Source organism: the organism of the source record quoted next, unplaced genomic scaffold, assembly GCF_019419815.1.
Source record: "Pyrus x bretschneideri cultivar Hongxiangsu unplaced genomic scaffold, Pyrus_bretschneideri_v1 Contig40, whole genome shotgun sequence".
Taxonomy (NCBI): domain Eukaryota; kingdom Viridiplantae; phylum Streptophyta; class Magnoliopsida; order Rosales; family Rosaceae; genus Pyrus; species Pyrus x bretschneideri.
This window is the reverse complement of record NW_025999724.1, coordinates 374,334-395,296: the sequence shown is the minus strand read 5'-3', so window position 1 is coordinate 395,296 and position 20,963 is coordinate 374,334. Positions and strand designations below refer to the sequence as shown.

General features: G+C 39.4%; 2 protein-coding genes across 2 annotated transcripts; both read right to left on the bottom strand.

The window, feature by feature from the left end:
• Positions 1 to 2,452: 2,452 nt before the first annotated feature.
• On the bottom strand, positions 2,453 to 6,703 carry LOC125469098. The gene is made up of 6 exons (XM_048566033.1): positions 6,293 to 6,703; positions 5,372 to 5,916; positions 4,781 to 5,092; positions 4,450 to 4,683; positions 3,118 to 4,350; positions 2,453 to 2,972 (listed from the first exon to the last, which is right to left on the bottom strand). Exons 1-5 carry the CDS (start codon positions 6,489 to 6,491, stop codon positions 4,159 to 4,161), a joined length of 1,482 nt encoding a protein of 493 aa, XP_048421990.1. The 5' UTR covers positions 6,492 to 6,703; the 3' UTR covers positions 2,453 to 2,972; positions 3,118 to 4,158.
• Positions 6,704 to 17,341: 10,638 nt separating this feature from the next.
• On the bottom strand, positions 17,342 to 20,615 carry LOC103932904 (NAC domain-containing protein 60-like). Its single transcript, XM_048566034.1, has 5 exons — positions 20,282 to 20,615; positions 19,265 to 19,863; positions 18,930 to 19,160; positions 18,038 to 18,829; positions 17,342 to 17,926 (listed from the first exon to the last, which is right to left on the bottom strand). The coding sequence occupies exons 1-4, from the start codon at positions 20,487 to 20,489 to the stop codon at positions 18,698 to 18,700; spliced, it is 1,170 nt and encodes a 389-aa protein (XP_048421991.1). The 5' UTR covers positions 20,490 to 20,615; the 3' UTR covers positions 17,342 to 17,926; positions 18,038 to 18,697.
• Positions 20,616 to 20,963: the final 348 nt, after the last annotated feature.

Sequence of the window (20,963 nt, the reverse complement as noted above, 5' to 3'; positions counted from 1 at the left end):
GGCTTGTCCATTGTCTTGACCCCATCTGCTAGCAATCCTTTTTGCTTGCTGGGCTTTGCCTTAACCCTGACCTGTGACTACCATAAGCCAGCTTAGACGGTTGGGCTTATCCTTACAGCCCAAAAACTGAAGCCAGCTTTGCTGGGCTCTGCATGCATGTCCCTAGGCCGACTTCTGTGCTAGGCCCATGTCTGCCCGCACCAATTTTGACCCAAAACGGCAGTAACTTTGCTGTTGGGCCCATCCCAATTACACGGCCTGTGGCCTGTAGCCATGTTTGGGCTGCTTCACATCCATCTGAGGCCCAATATGCCTTTTAAGGCTTTGCCCTACTCACGGTACCCAAGCCCACCATAATTAGGCTATGGTTTTTCAAATCTAATGCTATTTTTTTGCATTCTCTATAATTTTAACCCAAATGTTATTATTATTTTTGCTTCTACGATCAAACCTGAATGGTTACGATCTATTGAATTAATTAAAGTGACCAGCATTCCATTAATCTAACAATTAATCCAAAATTATTGGCCTGAAGCTCACTTTTTGGCTATTAACGATTTAATAAATTATTTTGTTTCTTTGAACCGTTTACCATCTTTCATAGTCCCGATGCACTCATACTTGGGTTCCTAAAGCAATCCACAATTTCACTGCACTTTATTGTATGTTGTGTCCTTACAGGTACCTTTATATATGAACTGAACGTTCATAATTAAATCAAACATGTAGTTTCGAATTTAGAACCTTTGAAACTCGAAGTTTTCATTCAAAACTTACTACATGAAACCTATAACTGTCATTCTTAAATTAAACCAATACATGTCTATAGAACTTGAATGTTCTACGATATATGTCTATGGTTTTCCATATGACCAACTACGTTTTGTTGTACGCTCTGTTTAGGGACATGTCAAACTTGAACAAGCTTAATTCATCGCTCTAGAAGTATTGCGTTTGCGAAACTCCTACCACAAATTATTAAGCTTAGGGCTTACCACCCTGATTATCCGATCAAGTCGATTCGACTGGATAATGCTGGGGAGTTTACATCACAGATTTTGACGATTATTGCATGTCTTTTGATGACGACGCCATAGACAACAGGGACGACGATGACGACCAGCCACCTTCTCCTTTTGCCATCCCACCCTTGAGAACGATCGGCTTTGGAACGCTTACATAGCTCTGCAGGCGTTAAAGCAGGCCATTCTCTTTGACCCAATCAACATCACGGGCAATTGGGTCGAATCTAATGTCAGCAAGTACACCGAAGTTTTCTACACCAAGGTGCTCGACAATAGTATGATCCAGACTGTGGTGGGGATCGACCTCAACCACAACGACGTTGCTGGGTACTTTCCGGAAGAGCTTGGGCTGCTCACGGATCTCGCATTGCTCCGCATCAACTCCAACAGGTTCTATGGAATTGTTCCTCACAAGTTCAACCACCTTAAGTTGCTGTTCGAGCTCGATTTGAGCAACAATTAGTTAGCCGGAAAGTTCCCTCGGGTGGTTTTCTAGTTGCCGAAGTAGAAATTCTTGGATCTGAGGTTCAACGAGTTCGAAGGGACGGTGCCAAAAGAGATGTTCGACAAGGACTGCCATTTTCATCAACCACAATCGGTTTCGGTTTGATCTGCCTGATAACTTCGGGAACTCGCCAGTCTTCGTCATTGTCATCGTCATCGTCCTCGCCAACAACAAGGGGGTGGGATGGGAATGTGGGTTTTGGGTTGCGGGGAAGGGGAAAAGGTTGGGGAAGGGGATGGGGGTTTCTAATTTTCATTAATTTTTTTAATAGGGTAATAAAATAAAAAAATTTGCCACGTGGCACAAATGTGGCAACCACGTCAGCTTTTAATGGATCAATGGATGTAAAATATAACAGATGTATTATATTGAAATAAAATAGTACTTGAGGTATGAAAGTGAAATGTTTTAAAGATGTTGTAAGGAATTGAAATCGATCCCAAACCTGAGGTGGTAAAGTGTAATTTACACCAAAAACAATGTGTCGAGAAGGGCTCATTAGAGCTTTAGACCACCAAAAACTCAAGAAAAGTGTTTATAGCTTAAACGATTTAAAAGAAGCTAAATACCAAAATCTAAAATTAAGCTTTTTACGTGACAACTAGTTCTTAATCTAATTATTTTTCTCTTCTTAAAATTAAATCTCAAATTCGAATTCTCCCTTGCCTCATTCATTGATTCATTGCTTCATTTAGTCTACTATACATTGAAATAGGATAAAACATTTACCACGGTTCAAAATAGTGCCATGACGTTAATGCTATATAACATTTAGTGTTACATGTGTTTTAATTGATTTCCACAACTGTTTATAACGCTTCTTTTCGACCTTTCTATGCCACTCAGTGCTACTTACTGTTAACAAAGATTACGAAAAAGTAAAACAAAAAAACAATACAAAATACTCCATTCAACATCCAAATGTTGGAAATAAACCACATTCACAAGAATATTTTCTTTTGATACAACATTCTCAATGACATCATAATAAAAGCAACAATAACAACGATACAAGTTTCGGTGTTTCACACTTAAAAGTAGGTCATTGATAAGTTTAAGACCTTCTAATTAATCATACAACTTTTCTTTTGAAAAATAAATGTTACTACTACTCCGTCAAGGATGGAACTCAAAGATTCTATTTACATAACCCTGGCATCACATTAGTGTCTGGTTACGTTTATACATCAGTTGAGTCTCCAGCAGCCATGTAGCAGCAGCTCCTGTATAGTGAATGCGGAACAAAGCAAATCCGCTTTTGACCGAAAACCATAGAACTTGGTTGTAACTGAAATAGTGTTACCGTGGACTACTTGATTCATCGCTTAATGGAGATGCTTCCGGGAAATTGAAAGAACCCTTCAATTCGTTGCACATTCCATGCCTGCTTCGAACGGTATGAGCAGAAAGCAATACAATGCGCTAGCTGCAGCTTCACTGTCCTGCAAACACAAAATCAAATTAACTACTTCAGTGAACATATCAAATAGCTTCTCGGAGTGAAGGGATAAACATATGGGCTTTCATTTAATGACGGGAACAAAGCCAGAAAGTATTCACTTCTTGTTTTGAGCTTGATTTCCTCACCTTGTTTCGTGACACTGCTCTGCATTCGGATTCTTCTTGGAGCATCTCCATGTGGGCAGACAGGGATGGATGTTGGTGGATATTGCGGTTGTGTGTTGTTTGACTTGTAGGATAGAGAGCTACTCGTCTGAGGAATATCTGTAATGGTGTTGAAAGAGGAAGTACCTTCTTCAAATAACGCTTGTGAGAAAAGACATTACTACATTGTCTGGACTCATCGTGTTCGGAGAAGGGTAGAATTCCGGTTGAAGAGCTACTCGTCTGAGGAATATCTGCAGTGGTGTTGAAAGAGGAAGTACCATCTTCGAATAAAGCTTGTGAGAAAAGACATTACCACATTGTCTGGACTCATCGTGTTCAGAGAAGGGTAGAATTCCGGTCGAAGAGCTACTCGTCTGAGGAATATCTGCAGTGGTGTTGAAAGAGGAAGTACCATCTTCGAATAACGCTTGCGAGAGAAGATATTACTACATTGTCTGGACTCATCGTGTTCGGAGAAGGGTAGAATTCCGGACAGCATTTCAACCATTTGCATTTCCTGGTGTTCCTTTGTACCAACAAAAGTTCACCTAACAAGGTTGAAGTATACAAGACTTGGGGATTCTGTGACAAACAACAATGACTTGGGACATAATTGCCCAAAACCAATGCTGTGTGTCAAGGACTACATAACTTATGTTGTGGTTCCTGGACATAAATGTCCATACCTACGAATAAGTTCCCAGAAAATCTGGTTGCAGAAATGTTGATAACTGCGAATGTTTTTGAATTATTTGTAGGAGAATATAACGGTGTAACAATGTGAGTTGGAGACACATTCTCACAAGGCACTCTTGATATTCTCCTACAGATAAGAAAATCGTTGTTCATTAACAATATTGGAGTGTTTCTCCAATAGCTAATGCAGAATAATCTTTTGCACGTCAGTGGAGTAACTCAGCGTTGGTATCACTGGGTTACTCCACTATGCCCATCATACACCCATCTCAATGACTCTTGTAGGTTGGAGCCATTGGAAAGAGTGTACGATGCCTCTGTTATTCAAGAACTTTGTGGGAAAAAAGTCGCAACCTCCATATCTAGAAATTGCGACTCGTTGCATCCAATATAGTTATTGGCAGGCAGAAGCTCTCCCACTTCTGAGAACAACATTGGTGATTGCCATGCGTAATTTTGTAGCTGATCAAATGGTTGAAAGGGTAAACCCAGATTTTCTTCTGCCTGAGAATAAACCTGGATGAAGAATCATGACAAGCAAGTGTTAAGTTCTGATGTACTTCTGGTGCACCATATTAAAAAGTTCATATAATAAAAAAACAAATTAATTCTCACCTCGGAAATCCTTTCATCTGTAGCTCGATTAAAAGCGATGTTGATAACTGGTTCGTTTTCGTAATTGGTTGCAATATTATTCTTATTAGTAACATAAGAAGTATTAACCCCAATTGGAGATGGCCAGTTACTGAATTTGCCACTATGGACGCCCGGAACATTTTCCAGCTGGTGTGGTTGAGACAGCTCAGGAGGAGATAAGGGCAAATCCAAAAGTTTGTCTAGCTGATTAAACTGCCATATTAAGATTCACAAGACAAAGCAATACTTCTAGTAATTCGTTTTACCAAGTTCACATAAAAAATATTTAAAAAAGCGTCTTCATCTTTACCTCCTGCATATCATCTACTGCATGGTCATTAAAATCAGATGAAATACGGCTACCAGGTTCACCGTCATCATGATTGCCACTGCCAAGCACAGCACTTCCTTCTAGCTGTTTGCATGCAAGAATTTCTTCTGTGTTGGGAATAATATGATTCGTTGCAGCAGCTTGGTTATCAGAATTATAGGTGATGCAGCCACCAGTACCAGGATCAACCACTTCATGACTATAGATATCAAGAGAATGTCCAAGATGAGGTTGTTCAGGAAGAGGAAGGAGTGAATTCAGACATTCTCCTGCCGGAGCATATGACTGCCACTGCAAGATTGAGAATCACAAACAAGCGAGTGTTAGTTTTGATACATTTCTCGTGCTCCATACTAACAGGGAAAAAAAATGTAACATTTTTTTTTTCTTCTTGTTAATAAAACCGAGGACTAGGCGAGATTAGCTCATGTCCGTCAAGGTCACAAAGTGCGACTCTCAGTCACGAAGGTGAGAGGACCAACACATCCAAAAACTTCCCTCTGATCCTCTGATTATTAAAAGACAAAACAATACAGATAAGTACATACAAGGGTGGACATGAAACCAAACCTCTTGAATCATGTCGCATAGAGATTTATTAATAAAATCAGATGAGCTGCTGCCGCCACCAGGTTCACCATCATCTTGATTCAATGCAGCAGCAACAGCAGATTCATCATCTCCGGAACTAGAGGCAATGTAGCCACGATTACCAGTACTGTCAGCAAAATCACCCCGGATCGAAGTACCCGTATTAGACTTAGAATCAACTGGCTTATACTTCAGGACGCAGAGAACAAGGTCCCTTCGCTGATCCCTCTCCTGATGGGGACTAGAACCCCGTTTAGGTTTAATGCAAATGTACTCGTGCATTTTCCAGCCGGTCGGAATGGATTTAGACTTACTACCTTCTTGGAAGGTCTTTATTTGGAAGGTTAATGTCCTCTTTTTGCAAGTGAAATATTTCGTGCCCACATCCCGTTGCTTGCTGTTCATCTTCCAAGAGCCTTTCTTTGTTTCCCTATTGAAGCGACGACTATTGATGGATTTGTAATCACACGGGCTGAAGGAGTACCACGCCTTAGCATGATGTGGAGAATCAGGGAACATGTGCTCTGCAACACAAAGTAAGATATCGAAAATTTGTAACCAATTCACTTCAAGGCCTTCTTTGGTGAATAAAGATTAAATTATATTGGATGATTCATTAGACTCATGTCTCGTTTGGTGCCTAGGATTGGATTGAATTGGATAGCTCACAATATTTAAGCTATGTTGATGGAAGAAATGAAGAAATTTTGTCCAATTTGAAGGTAGAAGATGGATTAATCGTAATGAAACTTAATGTTTCGAACAGATAAGTTTTCTTCATGTCTAATCCATCTAATCCCCTAAAAAGAAAAATCGTTCATCTCTTGCTTCACGAATACCTTGAATTATATGAGATATCCGCACCGAACGAGTAAAAGTGAGATAGAATAATGGGGTTACCAGGCAATTCCCAAGGCTCGAACTTGCGGACATCGATGACAGGGAGGAAGAGGCAGGCTTGAGAGTTGTGACTTTTCATCTTCTTGCTCAAGAAGTTGACCTTTTCATCTTCGGTGGGATGGAATCTGATCGCAACCACCATGTCCGGCACCGATTGTGCGGTGGTTGTGGTGGTGCTGCTGCTGCTGATGTTTCTCATCCCTCCTCCTTCTCCTTCAAATGTTTTGGAAACCAGATTATCAGATGGTTTTTTGCATTCAGAGAACAGAGCAGAATAAGCAGAGCAAGTGAAGTTTGTATTTAAAAACAAAGTCACCCAATTCAGTGCCACTGTGCTCTTTTGGCTTGCAAAGACTTCCTAGTCTTCAGATGAAGCTGCCAAACCAAGTTTAATTTCTTGATGGTGTGGATCCCACCCAGATTCCTATCATGTATTTTAGTAATTTGCATTTGTGTGTTTCTGTTGTTTCGAGGAATCTCAGCCCCCGACTCATCACTCAAAGCAATCGTCTTTTGAAAGTGAACAGTGTTTATTCCAAGTCCTTGAGCTTATGGTGCAAGTTCATCTTTTGCTTCCTACACTTTAGGGTTTCTTTCATTTTGGTCTTTCAACCTTTTCTTATAGGATAAATTTTCAAGAGTAGTGCTATCCACACTCAATTTTATTTCTCACATACATTTTTTAATTTTCGGCTGTTGAATCGAATGAGTTGAAGAAAATCAATAGCAAAAAATTAACAAGGGTATGTAGAAAGTAAAAATTGATGTATGACTAACACTTTCCTATTTTCATTTTAATCTAAATTACAATATGACAGATTTTAAATTGCGGGTGATGAGGAGAGAGTTCATTGCCATAACTAAATTGGCTAGTTTCAAATCTACACAGTTATGACTACAAACGATATTACTATCCCAAACGAATGTATTATGAACAATGTTATTACCTTAAACCTTGAGTAAACTAAATAATATGATCTTAATTTTTCTTATATATGTGCGTAAACACAAAAATTCAATTAACGAATAGCAAAAGAACTTGTGTATAAAATAATATTTTTATTAAATGAATGTTTAGGGTACAATCTCCGTGGTTTATTCTTTACAAGAATATTCCTCTTATTCAACCTCCAGTGTTGAGATTAGATTCAAGAGTGGCAAGCACTTGATCTTGAACGAAACGGGTACACAAGCGGTTTCACGTGGTGGGTGTCGTCAGCTTCAACATGAATGAACTGGCATGTGTATTTGTTATGCTTGTTGATTCTTCACGAGCTTGATGAAGAATACAAGTGTTTGGGTTTTTGGTGTTTGTTTTGACCATAGAGCTTTCAGGTTTTCTCCAAAGATTTGGACTTGCTTCATTTCTCTGGAGTCATGTTTTCTTGAAAATAAGGTCAGTATTTATAGCGAGTGATTGAGTTTTAGTTTAGAATTGCCAATTTGAATCCCGTAATTTGCGGGATTAATTTTGTCATTTGTTCCAATATGAGCTAATTATTTAATTTAGCTCTTTAATTAAATCAATCTTTAATTTTGAAAACTAAACCATAATTGATCTAACTTGATCGTACTAGAGTTAATTTGTTCCCTTTTTGTATTTGATTTGATTTAATTTAGATTAATTGATTTAATTTATTCATTATTTAAATCAGAATCAGTAGGTTTAAGGAACTAAACCATAATTGAGGGATTTGATTGATTAGGGTTAATTTGCTCTTTTTTTTTACTTGATTTGATTTGTTTGACAGATGTCTCAGATGTCGACATGTGTTACTCTTCATAACTCATCCAGTTTTGATGAGTCAAATATAAATATGCAATGTGTGCAATTTGGCGAGGCCTATGAAGTGCACCACATAAACCCTAGCAAGTCAAAATTTAATTTGTGGGTGGATATTTGTTTCATCAAAATTTTGAGGCCTACAACTTATTTCAATGAGTGTTCTTTTTGTTAATTACATTTGTGTAGTGCTCGTCCGAAAAGTTTTCTTGTTTACATAGGCGACACTAAGATTTGTTACAAACCGTATGAATTGAATAACACACGAGTGAATTCTATCAAAATTTTAAGGGATTTGTTGTCCTAATTCTACCATGCACTTTTAGAAGTTTAGGGGCCAATTTAGTAGCCAAAAAAGTCTAAAGACCCAAATATAACAACTACTAAAATTCAAGGTGCAAATATATATAATATAATTCTTGAGCTTCCAATACAAGTTTTACCCGAGTTACAAACAAAGCTGCGACATATGACATATCACTATCAGTGGATCCCATCGTCCTTTAACGCGTTAATTTCTTTTAATTACTTTAAGCTCTTTCGAACAAGGAGCATTTAGTGTCGCCTAGATCCACTTAGAGACTCGGGTTATCTCAGGACGTCACAAGTTCATGAGAAACGCCTGTGAGGATATTCAGGGACTCTCCGATTGTCTGGACAGGTTATGATAGTAGTGGGTACAGTTTTAACCCAGTTGAAATTTTGGTAGGAAAAGTGTAGCAATGTCATCCCAAGGAAGAAATGTTTGAAACCCTTTCTATTTTCCCTTATGCGTCGTCGTTTCTTGCTTTTACTAATGTTAAATGAAACTAACATTTTTGGATGTTAGGGTTCTTTGCTTTTACTAATGTTAAATGAAACTAGCATTTTTGGATGTTAGGGTTCTTTAAACCACGTGTAATCATTTACTCTTTCAAATTTAAAAGGATTAATCTCACTAAGTGGGCCTTTTTACTCTTTCTTTAAATAACCTAAATCTAATACAGAAAATTCCCAACCCTAACCCTAACCCAAGTACCGACCTAAACCTAAATCTAAAAGAGCGAAGCAGTCATGCATTATAAACTTGCACACTTCGAGTCCCAACCCTAAAGCCAAACCCCACTACCTGTTGCCGTGTCGTCATCATTCAGGCCGTCGTCTTCAGCCGCTCACCTCGTGTTGCTCAATCAATTTTTTGTCTAAATTTTTTGGGGGATCCCCCAAGATTTGAATCCTGAATCTGCCACTAATGTCGTCTTTTATGATCATTTGAGTGAGGAGCATTTGATGTGGAATCTGATCGCAACCACAAATTTGGGCACCAATTATACGGTGGTTGTTGTGGTTGTGGTGGTGGTGCTAATGTTTTTCATCCCTCCTCCTTCTCCTTCAAATGCTGGTGGAAATTTGGAAACCAGATTATTAAATGTTTTTCGCCTTAGAAAACAAAGCAGAAGAAGCAGAGCAGGTGAATTTAAAAACAAGGATACTTCTCATTTTACTATCATGAAATTTTAATTCAGCCAAATTTTTTAAAGGGAACTTTCATGAAAATAGCTTAGGCTAAGTTTATTTTAATAAAAAAAATCATGCTATAACGTTATTTAATTAAAAATACTTAAATTTTAATGAAAAACCTTTAAATTTTAATAAAAATGACAAAATAACTTAAATTTTAATGAAAAATACATAATTTTAATATTAAAAAAAATCTGATGCGCAGACCCATGCATCTTCACACAAACTGTTTTTGAAACTTTCCACACGGTTTATTAAACTTACTACACTGTTTATGAAACTTAACAGTACTACATTATTTATGAAACTTAACAGTATTACATTATTCTCTCTCCTCTTCTTGAATTTTCTTGGCACATTCTCACCTTCCAAACACATTTTCTTCTTCTAATTTTCTTCGATACTCATCAAATTTTCTCTATATCTCTTCAATTTCTTAACTTTCTATACCAATTACTTAATTTTCTTCTATTGTCCGCACATCTGCAGCTTCCTCTTCTCCTCCACCAAATGCAAATGATGTGCCCTACAAACACAACACTTTTAATAATAAAAAAGTTGGGCACAATGGGTTGAGTTCAGATTAGTCTGATGAGTAGGAAGATCATCATGCTCGTCGTCACGGTGGCGGATCACGTATTGACACAGGTGTATGGAAATTGCAGGCTTTGTTGATCTTCAATCAATAGGACTTTGAGGTCCATTTAGATGTTTGGAAATTAGAGATTGAAATAGAGTTGAATTCTAAGATATTTGAAGAGAGATGGACATTTGATTGCAAAAATATTACCGACTAATGGTTTGAAAAAAATCTTTCCTCATATTGTTCTTCTCTATGAGTAGTGGATCATGTACTGATACAGGTGCAGGGCTTGCACGCGCTTTTGTTAGGTTTTTTTTTTTCTTTTTCTTGTCCTTGTCATTAAATAAAGTTGGTTGGTGGTTTTTGGTTAAAACTCAAAGTTTTGAAGTCATTTTCATTTGTTTCCTTCTTTTTTTTTTAAATTATCCACGTGGAGCCACAGTGACACATGGATGCTCAGTAATCATTTACGTGGGAGCCATGTCACAATTTAACGTACTAATGGTCAACCTAACAGAATATGAATATGGGATAAAAACGTAACTTTATGTACGAGACTTGGATGAAAAAATTTCATATATGACAATTTAAAAATCACGATACTTTAGGTAGAAAGTTAGAATTACCTTAAAAACAAATTCACCAATTAAATTAGCACTGTGGAGGATAAAAGAGGATAAAAATACCTTTGAGGCATACCTGGATTCCTACGCCCGAGCAGCGGACAAACATCCCTTAAACAAGTCAAAAGTGCCCAAAGTAGGTAATAAATTCAAAACTATTTCATCCACCCTCATCCTATATTCTCCACAAGGTAATTATTCCATAACCCCCAAAACATTTCTTTTATGTTAATTAGTCAATTAATGGATTTATTACCTAATTAATCTATTAATGTTTAATTAACTACAAATTAAACCCAAAAAATATCACAAATGGCCGGTCCCTAATCTCCTAATAGGGCCGGCCATATCCCTATAAATAGTTCTCCATTCTCTCCAAAAACTACTTCCAAGTCTCTTGCAAAACTATACAAAATTCTTCAAACACTCTTCCTTCAAAATTCTAACTTTAGCATCGGAGGTTCTTCAGCCAAAGCCCCCCCTCCCAATTCATCGTGGGCGTGTGAGGATCTTTGGCTTGACCAAATGTGTGATTTTTTTTGTAGGTGCAATTTTGTCCAAGAAGGAGAAGGCGGAAATTTGCATCCACAAATTGGTGCTTTCATTGAGAGTTGAGTCCCACATTTGTAGAAGACTCTCGCATCCAACAGATGGGACCACGGTAGCCAGCCACGGCGAGGTCCATAGTGTCACCACCACGACCCAAGCCGTGCCATCCAAGGCGGCTCACGGCACTAAGGCTACGGCCCAAGCCATGTTACTCCACGCCCAATGCGAGCCCAAGCCTCGCACCTGCATGCATCATACGCCGAGCAACCCACTCTAGTGGCCGATCTTGCTCCCGAGGCCTAGCCCACTTTGTGGCCTAGCCTGTTCCCGCCGAGCAGCCCATTCATATGGCCTAGCTTACTTCTGCCGAGTAGCCCACTCTCGTGGCCCAACCTGCTCCCGCCGAGTAGCCCACTCTTGCGGCCCAATTTGTTTCCGTCGAGCAGCTCACTCTCATGGCCCAGCTTACTTTTGCGGCCTAGCCCACTCTCGTGGCCCAGCCTGCTACTGCTGAGCAGCCCACTTTTGCCGCCTAGCCTGCTCCCGTGGCTCAACCTACTTCCGCGGCATTCCAAGCAGCCCAAATCGGCCCAAGATTATCTCAACCATCCAAACCAACCATCGAGCCAAGGGTATTTTTGTAACATCCCACATCGCTTAGGGGACTGGATCCTGTAAGCCTTATATGTATGTTCTCATCTCTACCTAGCACGAGGCCTTTTGGGAGTTCACTGGCTTCGAGTTCCATTGGAACTCCAAAATTAAGCGAGTTCGCGCGAGAGAAATCTCAAGATAGGTGACCCACTGGGAAGTTGCTCGTGAGTTCCCAGAAACAAAACCATGAAGGTGTGCTAGGGGTCTAAAGTGGACAATATCGTGCTACGGTGGAGTCGAGCCGGGGATGTGATAGGGGCTCGGGCTGGGATGTGACATTTTGGTATCAAAGCTAATCCCTGGCTAGAAGTGTGCCTACAAGGATGTCGGGCGCCTAAAGGGGGTGGATTGTAACATCCCACATCGCCTAGGGAAGTGGATCTTGTAAGTTTTATATGTATATTCTCATCTCTACCTAACACGAGGCCTTTTGGGATCTCATTGGCTTCGAGTTCCATTGGAACTCCAAAGTTAAGCGAGTTCGCGCGAGAGCAATCCCAGGATGAGTGACCCACTAGGAAGTTGCTCGTGAGTTTCCAGAAACAAAACCGTGAAGGTATGGTAGAAGCCCAAGTCGAATAATATCGTGCAACGGTGGAGTCGAGCGTGGGATATGGTAGGGGCCTGGGCTGGGATGTGACAATTTTCACCATGTTTCTCAGCGGATTTGGTATTTCCCAATTCAAATCTCGTGCCCGGAGCCTACCACACTCCCACTGCTTAAGGAGGCATATTCCTTCCAAGCTCTTCCAATCTAAATGGCGAACAACACTTGTCTCGACAAGTCATAGAGTTGACGAGCGCCCTTGCACAACAGACAACCTTGGTGAATCAACTCTTGCAATCGCACCGAGATCGAACGTGCCCCAAATGAGGTGTCCCGAAGAAGGACAAGGGCAGACGAACCTCTCCACCTGCATCCCGGCAAACAACCACTTGACCAGTCACGAACCTAGCGTTCTAACAGAGTACATTCCCGACTGGACCCCCGAGATAGCGTATACTCCTGTTTTAGTGCGTGAAGGAGCGTGCACTCTCAGTTAGGCCAACGGACAAACATACACTCACGGTTGGGGCCACAATCCGATAATCAACATGAGCAACCTTCCAAGCAAAATGTTCATTCACGGCAAGACCCGCAAAGAGCATCCTCCACCTCACATCGGAGTAAGCAGCACAGTGAATGGAGATAATCAGTCACTTAATCCGACTCAAGTTCAACCAGTGGCCTGCGAGTTACCCGCTCGCCTGCTAGGAACATACCACACCCACCGCAGCCGAGGCATAGACAAGCCAAACACATGGAAGAGCAGCCTAGACCAGTAGGTCACGACCGGGGGCAGCCGAGAGCTCTGCCACCCTCAACAAAGGCAAATTCAGGAAGAAGTAGAAAGGCTTCTGACCAAGCGATTGCGCAATTTCCTGTGCAACAAAGTTATTGACAAGGTGCTCCAATGAGACATAACCAACTTAAGTGAGTTATCTTTCAATAACAAGATCGAGCATATAGGACTACCTCATATAGATTGCTGGATATAAAGACTACTTATATTCCGACAAATGTAGCAGCTCAGCCTAATGACACGTAGGGGGCAGACGAGTACCAGAAGGACACACCAGCCTAACTACCAAGAACCGAGGGCAGGCTAAGGATTATTTCAGTTGTCCTAGCAGTTTAGCTTTCCTCAACTGCACTCACGACAATGATTTCCATGCTCTCCGGTGCGAGAGGATAAACTAATTGTTCTCCAGTGCGAAAGGGTAAGCCAATTGCCTGTGCGAGAGGGTAAACCAATTCCTCGACATCCAAAAGGGTCTGATCTCCAGTACGAAAGGATAAACTAATTGCTCTCCAGTGCGAGAGGGTAAACCAATTCCCCGACATCCATATGTGTTTGCTCTCCAATGCGAGAGGATAAACTACTAATTGCTCTCCAATGCGAGAAGGTAAACTAATTGCTTTCTAATGCAAAAGGGTAAACTAAATCCTCGACACCCATTTGGGTAAGCTCTCCAGTGCGAGAAGTTCACATAGCTTAAAAGATCGAATGCTTAAAGATCAACTAGGCAACAAATGGTTAGCATCCACTTTTGCACTTAACAGTTCGCTCATCCGACATTTCATCTTTAACAACTCCGATCTTGGCAGCTCCATCCTTGATTGCTCCATCTACAGCAGCTAAGAAATTAAACTCAAGCAATTTCCTCATTTTTGCCAAGCAGCTCAGACGTGGCAGCCCAAACTGTTACCCATGCCACGCCACTTCCTCGGCCCATGGCGAGCCAATCCTTGGCTTCAATCAAGCCGAGCAATACAAGCAATGGACCCTGCCAAACCACTTCCTTGGCCCATGCCAAGCGGACTCCTGGCCCCTGCCAATTGACGTGTCGCACCACCCTGACAACTGCCTGCGACAGCACTATCCACAAAGAAGACAAAAAGAATGAAATTTCTCTTACATCAATGCGGCACAAACAAAATGAAGAAAGCAATGAAAGACGGTCATTTGCACGGGCAAGATGTAGAAGATTGCTAGAGAAGGGGGAACAAATATCCTTTAAGCTCTCTTTCTCTTGTAGGGTAGAATAAATCGCTCTTCAAAGTTGATTTAATAACCCACTTAAGGTCTACTTAAATAGGCTTTGAGAGAAATTTATTTCTTTTTCCTAGAATGATCTAATTTCATATTAAAGAAGGAATCTACATCAAAATAGAAAGCAGTCCAAAGTTTGCTAAAGTAAGAAAATCTCTACACCTGTTGCCCTTTTCTACGAGCAGCCCAATAGGTGTGGGGGCATTTGTGGAGCCAAAAATAATCACAAGGCGACACGTAGATTTATGGATAGAAAAGGATAAAAATACACTTAAGGCATACCGGGATTCCTACGCATGAGCAGCGGGCAATCATCCCTCAACCAAGTCAAAAGTGCCCAAAATAGGTAACAAATTTAAAACTATTTCATCCACCATCATCCTATATTCTCCACAAGGTAATTATTCCATAACCCCCAAAACATTTCTTTTATGTTAATTAGTCAATTAATGGATTTATTACCTAATTAATCTATTAATGGCTAATTAACTACAAATTAAACCCAAAAAATACCACAAATGGCTGGTCCCTATAACTACTTCCAAGTCTCTTGCATAACTCTACAAAATTCTCCAAACATTCTTCCCTCAAAATTCTAACTTTGGTATCAGAGGTTCTTTGGCCAAAACAGCCCCCCCCCCGGGGGCCCCCCAATTCATCGTGGGCGCATGAGATTTTTTGGCCTTGACCAAATATGTGATTTGTTTTGTAGGTGCAATTTTGTCCAAGAAGGAGAAGGCGGAAATTTGCATCCACAAGTGCCACTGTGCTCTTTGACTTCCCAAAGACGCCCCAGAAGGCGGAAATTACTTCTCCCATATTTTTTTTTAATTTTTTAATATTTTTCTATCAAGTATTAGTGGTGTGTCAAAAAATATTTAAAAAAATAAAAAGGTGGGCGAGAAATAATTTAGAATGTGTGAATATAATCTTTTTTTTATTTATTTATTCTTTTCTGCATGATTATTTTCTTTCCTTTTTTATCGAAATAAATTTTATCGCCAAACAATAGGAAATTTTTGAGTAGAGATATCTTCACAATGTGGTATATAACACCTCTCACAAAAACAGTAGAATCTATAACATTAATTTTATTTTGAATTATCAAAAAAATTATAAATTAATGCGACTATGCAAAGAGAGAAAATGAACATGCAGAAGTTATTTACAAAATAAGTGTGAAGATCAATAGTAAAAAAAAAAAAAAAAAAATACTATCTAACCCAATCTCTAAATTCCTTACTTATATGCTCCTCTTCCCTTTGCTTTACTATACACCATGCATATGAAGCAAAGCAAGAGACATCCTAGCTAGACTCTAAGATTTGAATCAAAGACATGTTTTTTCTCAATTAAGAAAACATAATTTACCTTAAAATACTTTGGTTCAATTTTTTTCTATGGAAATATTTCAGATAGAAGTTACAATAGCAAAAGAAGGGACTTAGATCAATCACCTTACTGTGTGTACATCATTGGCTTCTAATTCAAGTGGTCTATTTTCTAAATCTTAAAATTCTTACAAGTTTTGAAGTTTTATTACTAAACTCCTAATAGACATCAGGAGTGAATCCTTTGATTTCTAAGAGACCATATGGTTTTGGTAACTTAGTACTACGGTCTAGTGGTATTCCTCTTCATTTGTAAGTGAGAGATTTGAGGTTCGAATTTTGTGGATGCTGAGTTCGCAACCTATTAGTCCCCCATCTTTAGTGCAAATATATCGTTGTATAAAAAAACAGACCATATAAAGTTGAAGTTAAATCTAGCCAAACTAAGAAGTGAATCCGAATTTGAAAGAAGAAAAGTAAGGTGGACAAGTAAATATGATGAAGGCTCAAAGTCGTAGAACCAAATGAAAATAGGTGAAAATGAGGAGATCAAACAAATAGCCTGGAATCACTCGACCAAGGGCAACAAAATAACTCCATGATGCTAATCGTAAGTGTCACTCAACAACGTTGGAGAAATTGCAGAGAATATGCTTCTCTTTTGCTATGGGAAAAACTTCCCTCATTGAAACAATTGATGGGATTACAAAAGTTCCTAATAAGCTTTGCAACAAAATGTTGTCATCTCACCTATATATGCCACTAGCTAAAACTGTTCTTCCCAAGACTACACTACTAGTCTACTAGAAACCATCCTAGCTGATACCAAACTTAAAACTCAATTAACAAATAACTAAACACATTAACTCAATAATTATTCAGTAGCAACTAGCTATTCCAATTATATCCAAATTTCCCAAATGAGTACATCTCTTTCCAATAGTGATAGAGATCATAAGTTTGATAAAGAGTGATAGAGATCATAAGTTCGATTCGAGTGTTCTCCACTTGTTTACAAAAAGAAAAAAAGGGTTGTAAATGTGCATTCAGTTGATGTGGACTTGTGTTACTTTCTCATGGATTGCTAAAACTATGGACGCCTGATTGCAGCTGGATATCCTTTTGATCCTTTTCTCCTTATTTGGGTGTAGCATAACATACACAGTTGTGTTACAAAAGGGGTGTGCTATCCACACACTCCATTTTACTTCTCACACACCCCTTGATAATTTCTGTTCGTTGATCTTCTTTAATTCATCCAATCTGACAGCCGAAAATTAAAAAGGTGTGTGAGAAGTAAAATAGGACGTGTGGATATCACACCCCTTACAAAATCACAAAGTTTTTTAGCATTATTTTGGTTTCAAGTTTTAACTCGATTGGAAGTCAAACAATTTTTTCTTCTTATGGGCTAAAAAATGAGAAGAGAATATAACCACAAAATTCCACTGAAATTGAAAGGTTCTAAATAAACAACATTAACAACAATACATAATGAAAGGAGTACAGGAAAAGCAGAAATGCTGCACAGGAACGCAGCAGCTGATACAGGGAAAATAATTAAAGTAATATTTACATAAGATGGGTGTTTAATTCTGAAGGTTATCAACGGATTATACCAATCATAATCATCAGATTTTGACAATGATTGTAATTGCTACTCCATTAGGGATGGAACCTCAAATTTCAATACCAACAACCGGACATCACCATTTAGTGTCTGGTTATTGTAATATATTTGGGACTCCAGCAGCCATGTTGCAGCAGATCCTGTATAACGCCATTTCCAGAATAAACGACTGTGGAACGAAAGCCTGAGTATGAGGCTAGAACTAGAACTTGTTATCGATGTAACAATACCATTCCCCATCGGGGAGACTTGATAAGTGGTTTTAAGGAGATGCTTCAAAGAAAGAACCCTATCGATGCCTGCTTCAAAACTGTATGCTTCAAAGACTCGGTTTTTGTTTTCTTCCGGGGCCGATGAAGAGCAATGCAACTCTGCAGCTTCCCTGACCTGGAAATAGAGTTAAAAGAAATCAAATTAAGTTGATTGAAAACAGAAAATAGCCTTCCCAAAGTGTCAATACATGAGCTTTTATTAACAATTTTAGCTTTGATTGCTTACCTTGTCTTGTGATACAGCTTTGCAGTCGGATTCTTCTCGGAGCAACTCCCACTGGATAGACACGAATGGATGATGATTGAAGACGATCTCGCTGAGGTACATGACTTTTGATGAAGACAGTACAATATTAACAGACAATTTTGCTGAGGATTATTTGTAGTTCTGTTGACAGGAGAGTCGCGGTCTCCAAACAACTGCTTCTGAGAGACATCTTTGCTTCATCTGGACTCCTTGTAGGAGAGATTTCCAGTTGAAATCTCAAATACTGGTTTTGCTGCTGTTAATTTGAACTAGGGAATGCTTAAAAACGTCCAAGAAGGACAAGAATAGGCTTAGGTAACCTACATCGGTTGTCCTGGACATATCCACCAGAACTAGGAAAAGAAGTTTCTAATGCCTACAGTTCCTGAAATGCAGATAAGGGTGTACTCTTGCTAGAGTTCTTGGGGTTTACAAGGCCCATATTGCTGTGTTTGATAATTAAATCTATGTTACTGTTGCTATCTTAGACTCGTGCTTGTGACTCTTGGTAGATTAGAGTCACTAAAAGTAGGGTATGTTGTTTCTTACCAGGATACTAATTACTAACCCGGTCAACCATGATAAATCAAGAACCTAATGGGAAAAGTGTTTAAATCTCCATATATCTAGAGATCGCAACTAATCAGTGCACCCAATACAGTTATTGGGATGCACACCATCTCCCAGTTCCATGTTCATTGGTGACGGCAGCAAGTAATCTTGTGACGGATCAAACAGCAGACCCATAAATTCATCTGGATGAAAACAATCCTGGATCAAGAAACATAACGAGAAAATGTTAAGCTTCCATGTAATTTTTGTGCTCCATATTGGAAAATGAAGGATACAACATTCAGAGACTGGTTCTTACCTCTGGAATGATTTCATCTGTAGCTAGATCTTGAACACCATTAGGTTTGCTAACTGGTTCATTGGGATCATTGGTTGAAATAATATACTCAGGTGGCTGATGTGTGGAGGGGCAGTAATCCTGTGTTTGATGTGGATGCGGTGGCTGATGTGGTTCTGGTGCCTGCAGCAGCTGCGGCGGTTGTGGCAGCTGAGAGGTTGAATTCGGAATCTCTTCCAACGCAGAACAGAACTGGTGGATTAAGAAACACAAACAAGCAGGTGTTAAATTTTAGCAGGCTTTGCAAATGCAAGTTCATACAAAAAATATGTAGAAAAAGCATATGATTATCTCACCTCTTCGAACATATCAGATGCAGCTGGATCATCAACATCCGAGACTTTCCAGCCACCAGTTTCATCATCACCATAAACAAAGGTCAAAATGTCTTTCCAGTTTATAGGACAAGAACCGTCTTGAGACTCGGAGCTATTAACATCTCCTATCTCTTTGCATCCCAGATGTTCCACTGGCCCGGCAATCACATCACTTGCAGCAGCTTGATCATCTTCCGGGTTTGCACCTGAATCAGGTGATTCGCCGCGGGTTGGATCACCCTTCGGCTTCTTATAACTAGGTGACCTGTTCTTCAGGCGGCAGAGGACTAAGTCCATCTGCTTGGTGGGTTTAGAACCCACCTCAGTTTTTGTACAATAATACTCATGGATTACCCAATCGGACTTCTTTGCTTTTGGTGCACGACCTTCGTGGAAGGTCAGAATAATCTTCTTCCCAATCACAGCTTTGGATTCTTCAGCCCTGATGACCCGCTCATCTCCTGTGATCTTGTAATAGCCTTTATGCGTGAGCCGGTCGCGGCGAGTGCTGTTGGTGTCCTTGTATTTGGGCCGGGTGAAGAAGAACCACTCCTTCTCATGAACTTCTGGGAAGAATGCTGAAATCCAACAACAAAACAAAAAGTTCAAAATCTGAAACCAACCCATCCAACTCTTGAAGACCAAAAATCACAAACACTGAAACAAGATCATAAATTTCTGGGTGCCACAATATTATACAATAGGAAAGAGAGATGGGTTGGCTCTTCAAAAGGGAAAGTAAATCGAAATGGAACACAAAACAAAATATTACTTTTTTTATACAACACAAAACGATATATTCAAATTGAAACACAAAAACACAAAAATTGAAAAGATCATACATTTATGTATACAACAAAAAGCAAGAAATCAAAACCAACCCAATTCAATTCTCAATGAAAAAAAAAATTGAAACAAGACAGTAAATTTACATAAACAACAGCAGAATCCATTGGAAACTAGTGAACAAAAAGTGAGATAGAATAATGGGTTTACCAGGAATATCGCAGGGCTCGAACTTCCAGACATCGATTTCAGGGATGACGTGGCGGAAATGGGAGTCCGTGCCCTCTATCTTGTTCTTCAGGTAGTAGCTGACCAGCAACTCATCACTGGGGCAGAATCTGAACCCAGGCAGTCGGCTCACATTCACACGCACCGCATCTCCTTCTTCAGGTGCGATGCTGCTGCTGCTACTACTCATCTCTCTCTCTCTCGATCAGTGTTTTGGATTGTGTGGGGAAGCAGTATTTCAGTGAAGTTGAATTCATAAACACTCATCAAAGACCCACTTATAACTCAAGGCACTGGACCTTGGAAAGTGAATAGTGTTTTTTCCAAGTCTTTGAGCTTCTGCTGCAAGTTCATCTTTTGCTCCCTACACTTATGGAGTTTCTTTCATTTTGGTCTTCCAACTATTCCCTATCACGGTAATATTGTAATTTAATTTAAACTACAGTGTGAATAAGTTTTAATTTGGATGACGAGAGGAGAGTATACTTCTCTAGCTAATTTTACACTATTTTATTACATGTTATATTACTATATGTAAGAACATTAAACAGTAAAAGAGAGTTTTTCATCACAACCAAAAAACTGTCTGAATTGAATTGCACACATCATTTATTCGAGGTTTTATTTATCAACTAACAAATTATACAATTACAAAAATGTCAAA

Excerpts from the sequence above, each read along its gene's own strand:
- LOC103932904 (XM_048566034.1), bottom strand. The coding sequence starts at position 20,489 with ATGAGTAGTAGCAGCAGCAGCATCGCACCTGAAGAAGGAGATGCGGTG. Across the intron at positions 19,161-19,264 it reads CATCTGATATGTTCGAAGAG|TTCTGTTCTGCGTTGGAAGA; the intron begins GTGAGATAATCA and ends TTAATCCACCAG. Across the intron at positions 18,830-18,929 it reads CAGATGAAATCATTCCAGAG|GATTGTTTTCATCCAGATGA; the intron begins GTAAGAACCAGT and ends TTCTTGATCCAG.
- LOC125469098 (XM_048566033.1), bottom strand. The coding sequence starts at position 6,491 with ATGAGAAACATCAGCAGCAGCAGCACCACCACAACCACCGCACAATCG. Across the intron at positions 5,093-5,371 it reads TATGCGACATGATTCAAGAG|TGGCAGTCATATGCTCCGGC; the intron begins GTTTGGTTTCAT and ends TCAATCTTGCAG. Across the intron at positions 4,351-4,449 it reads CAGATGAAAGGATTTCCGAG|GTTTATTCTCAGGCAGAAGA; the intron begins GTGAGAATTAAT and ends TTCTTCATCCAG.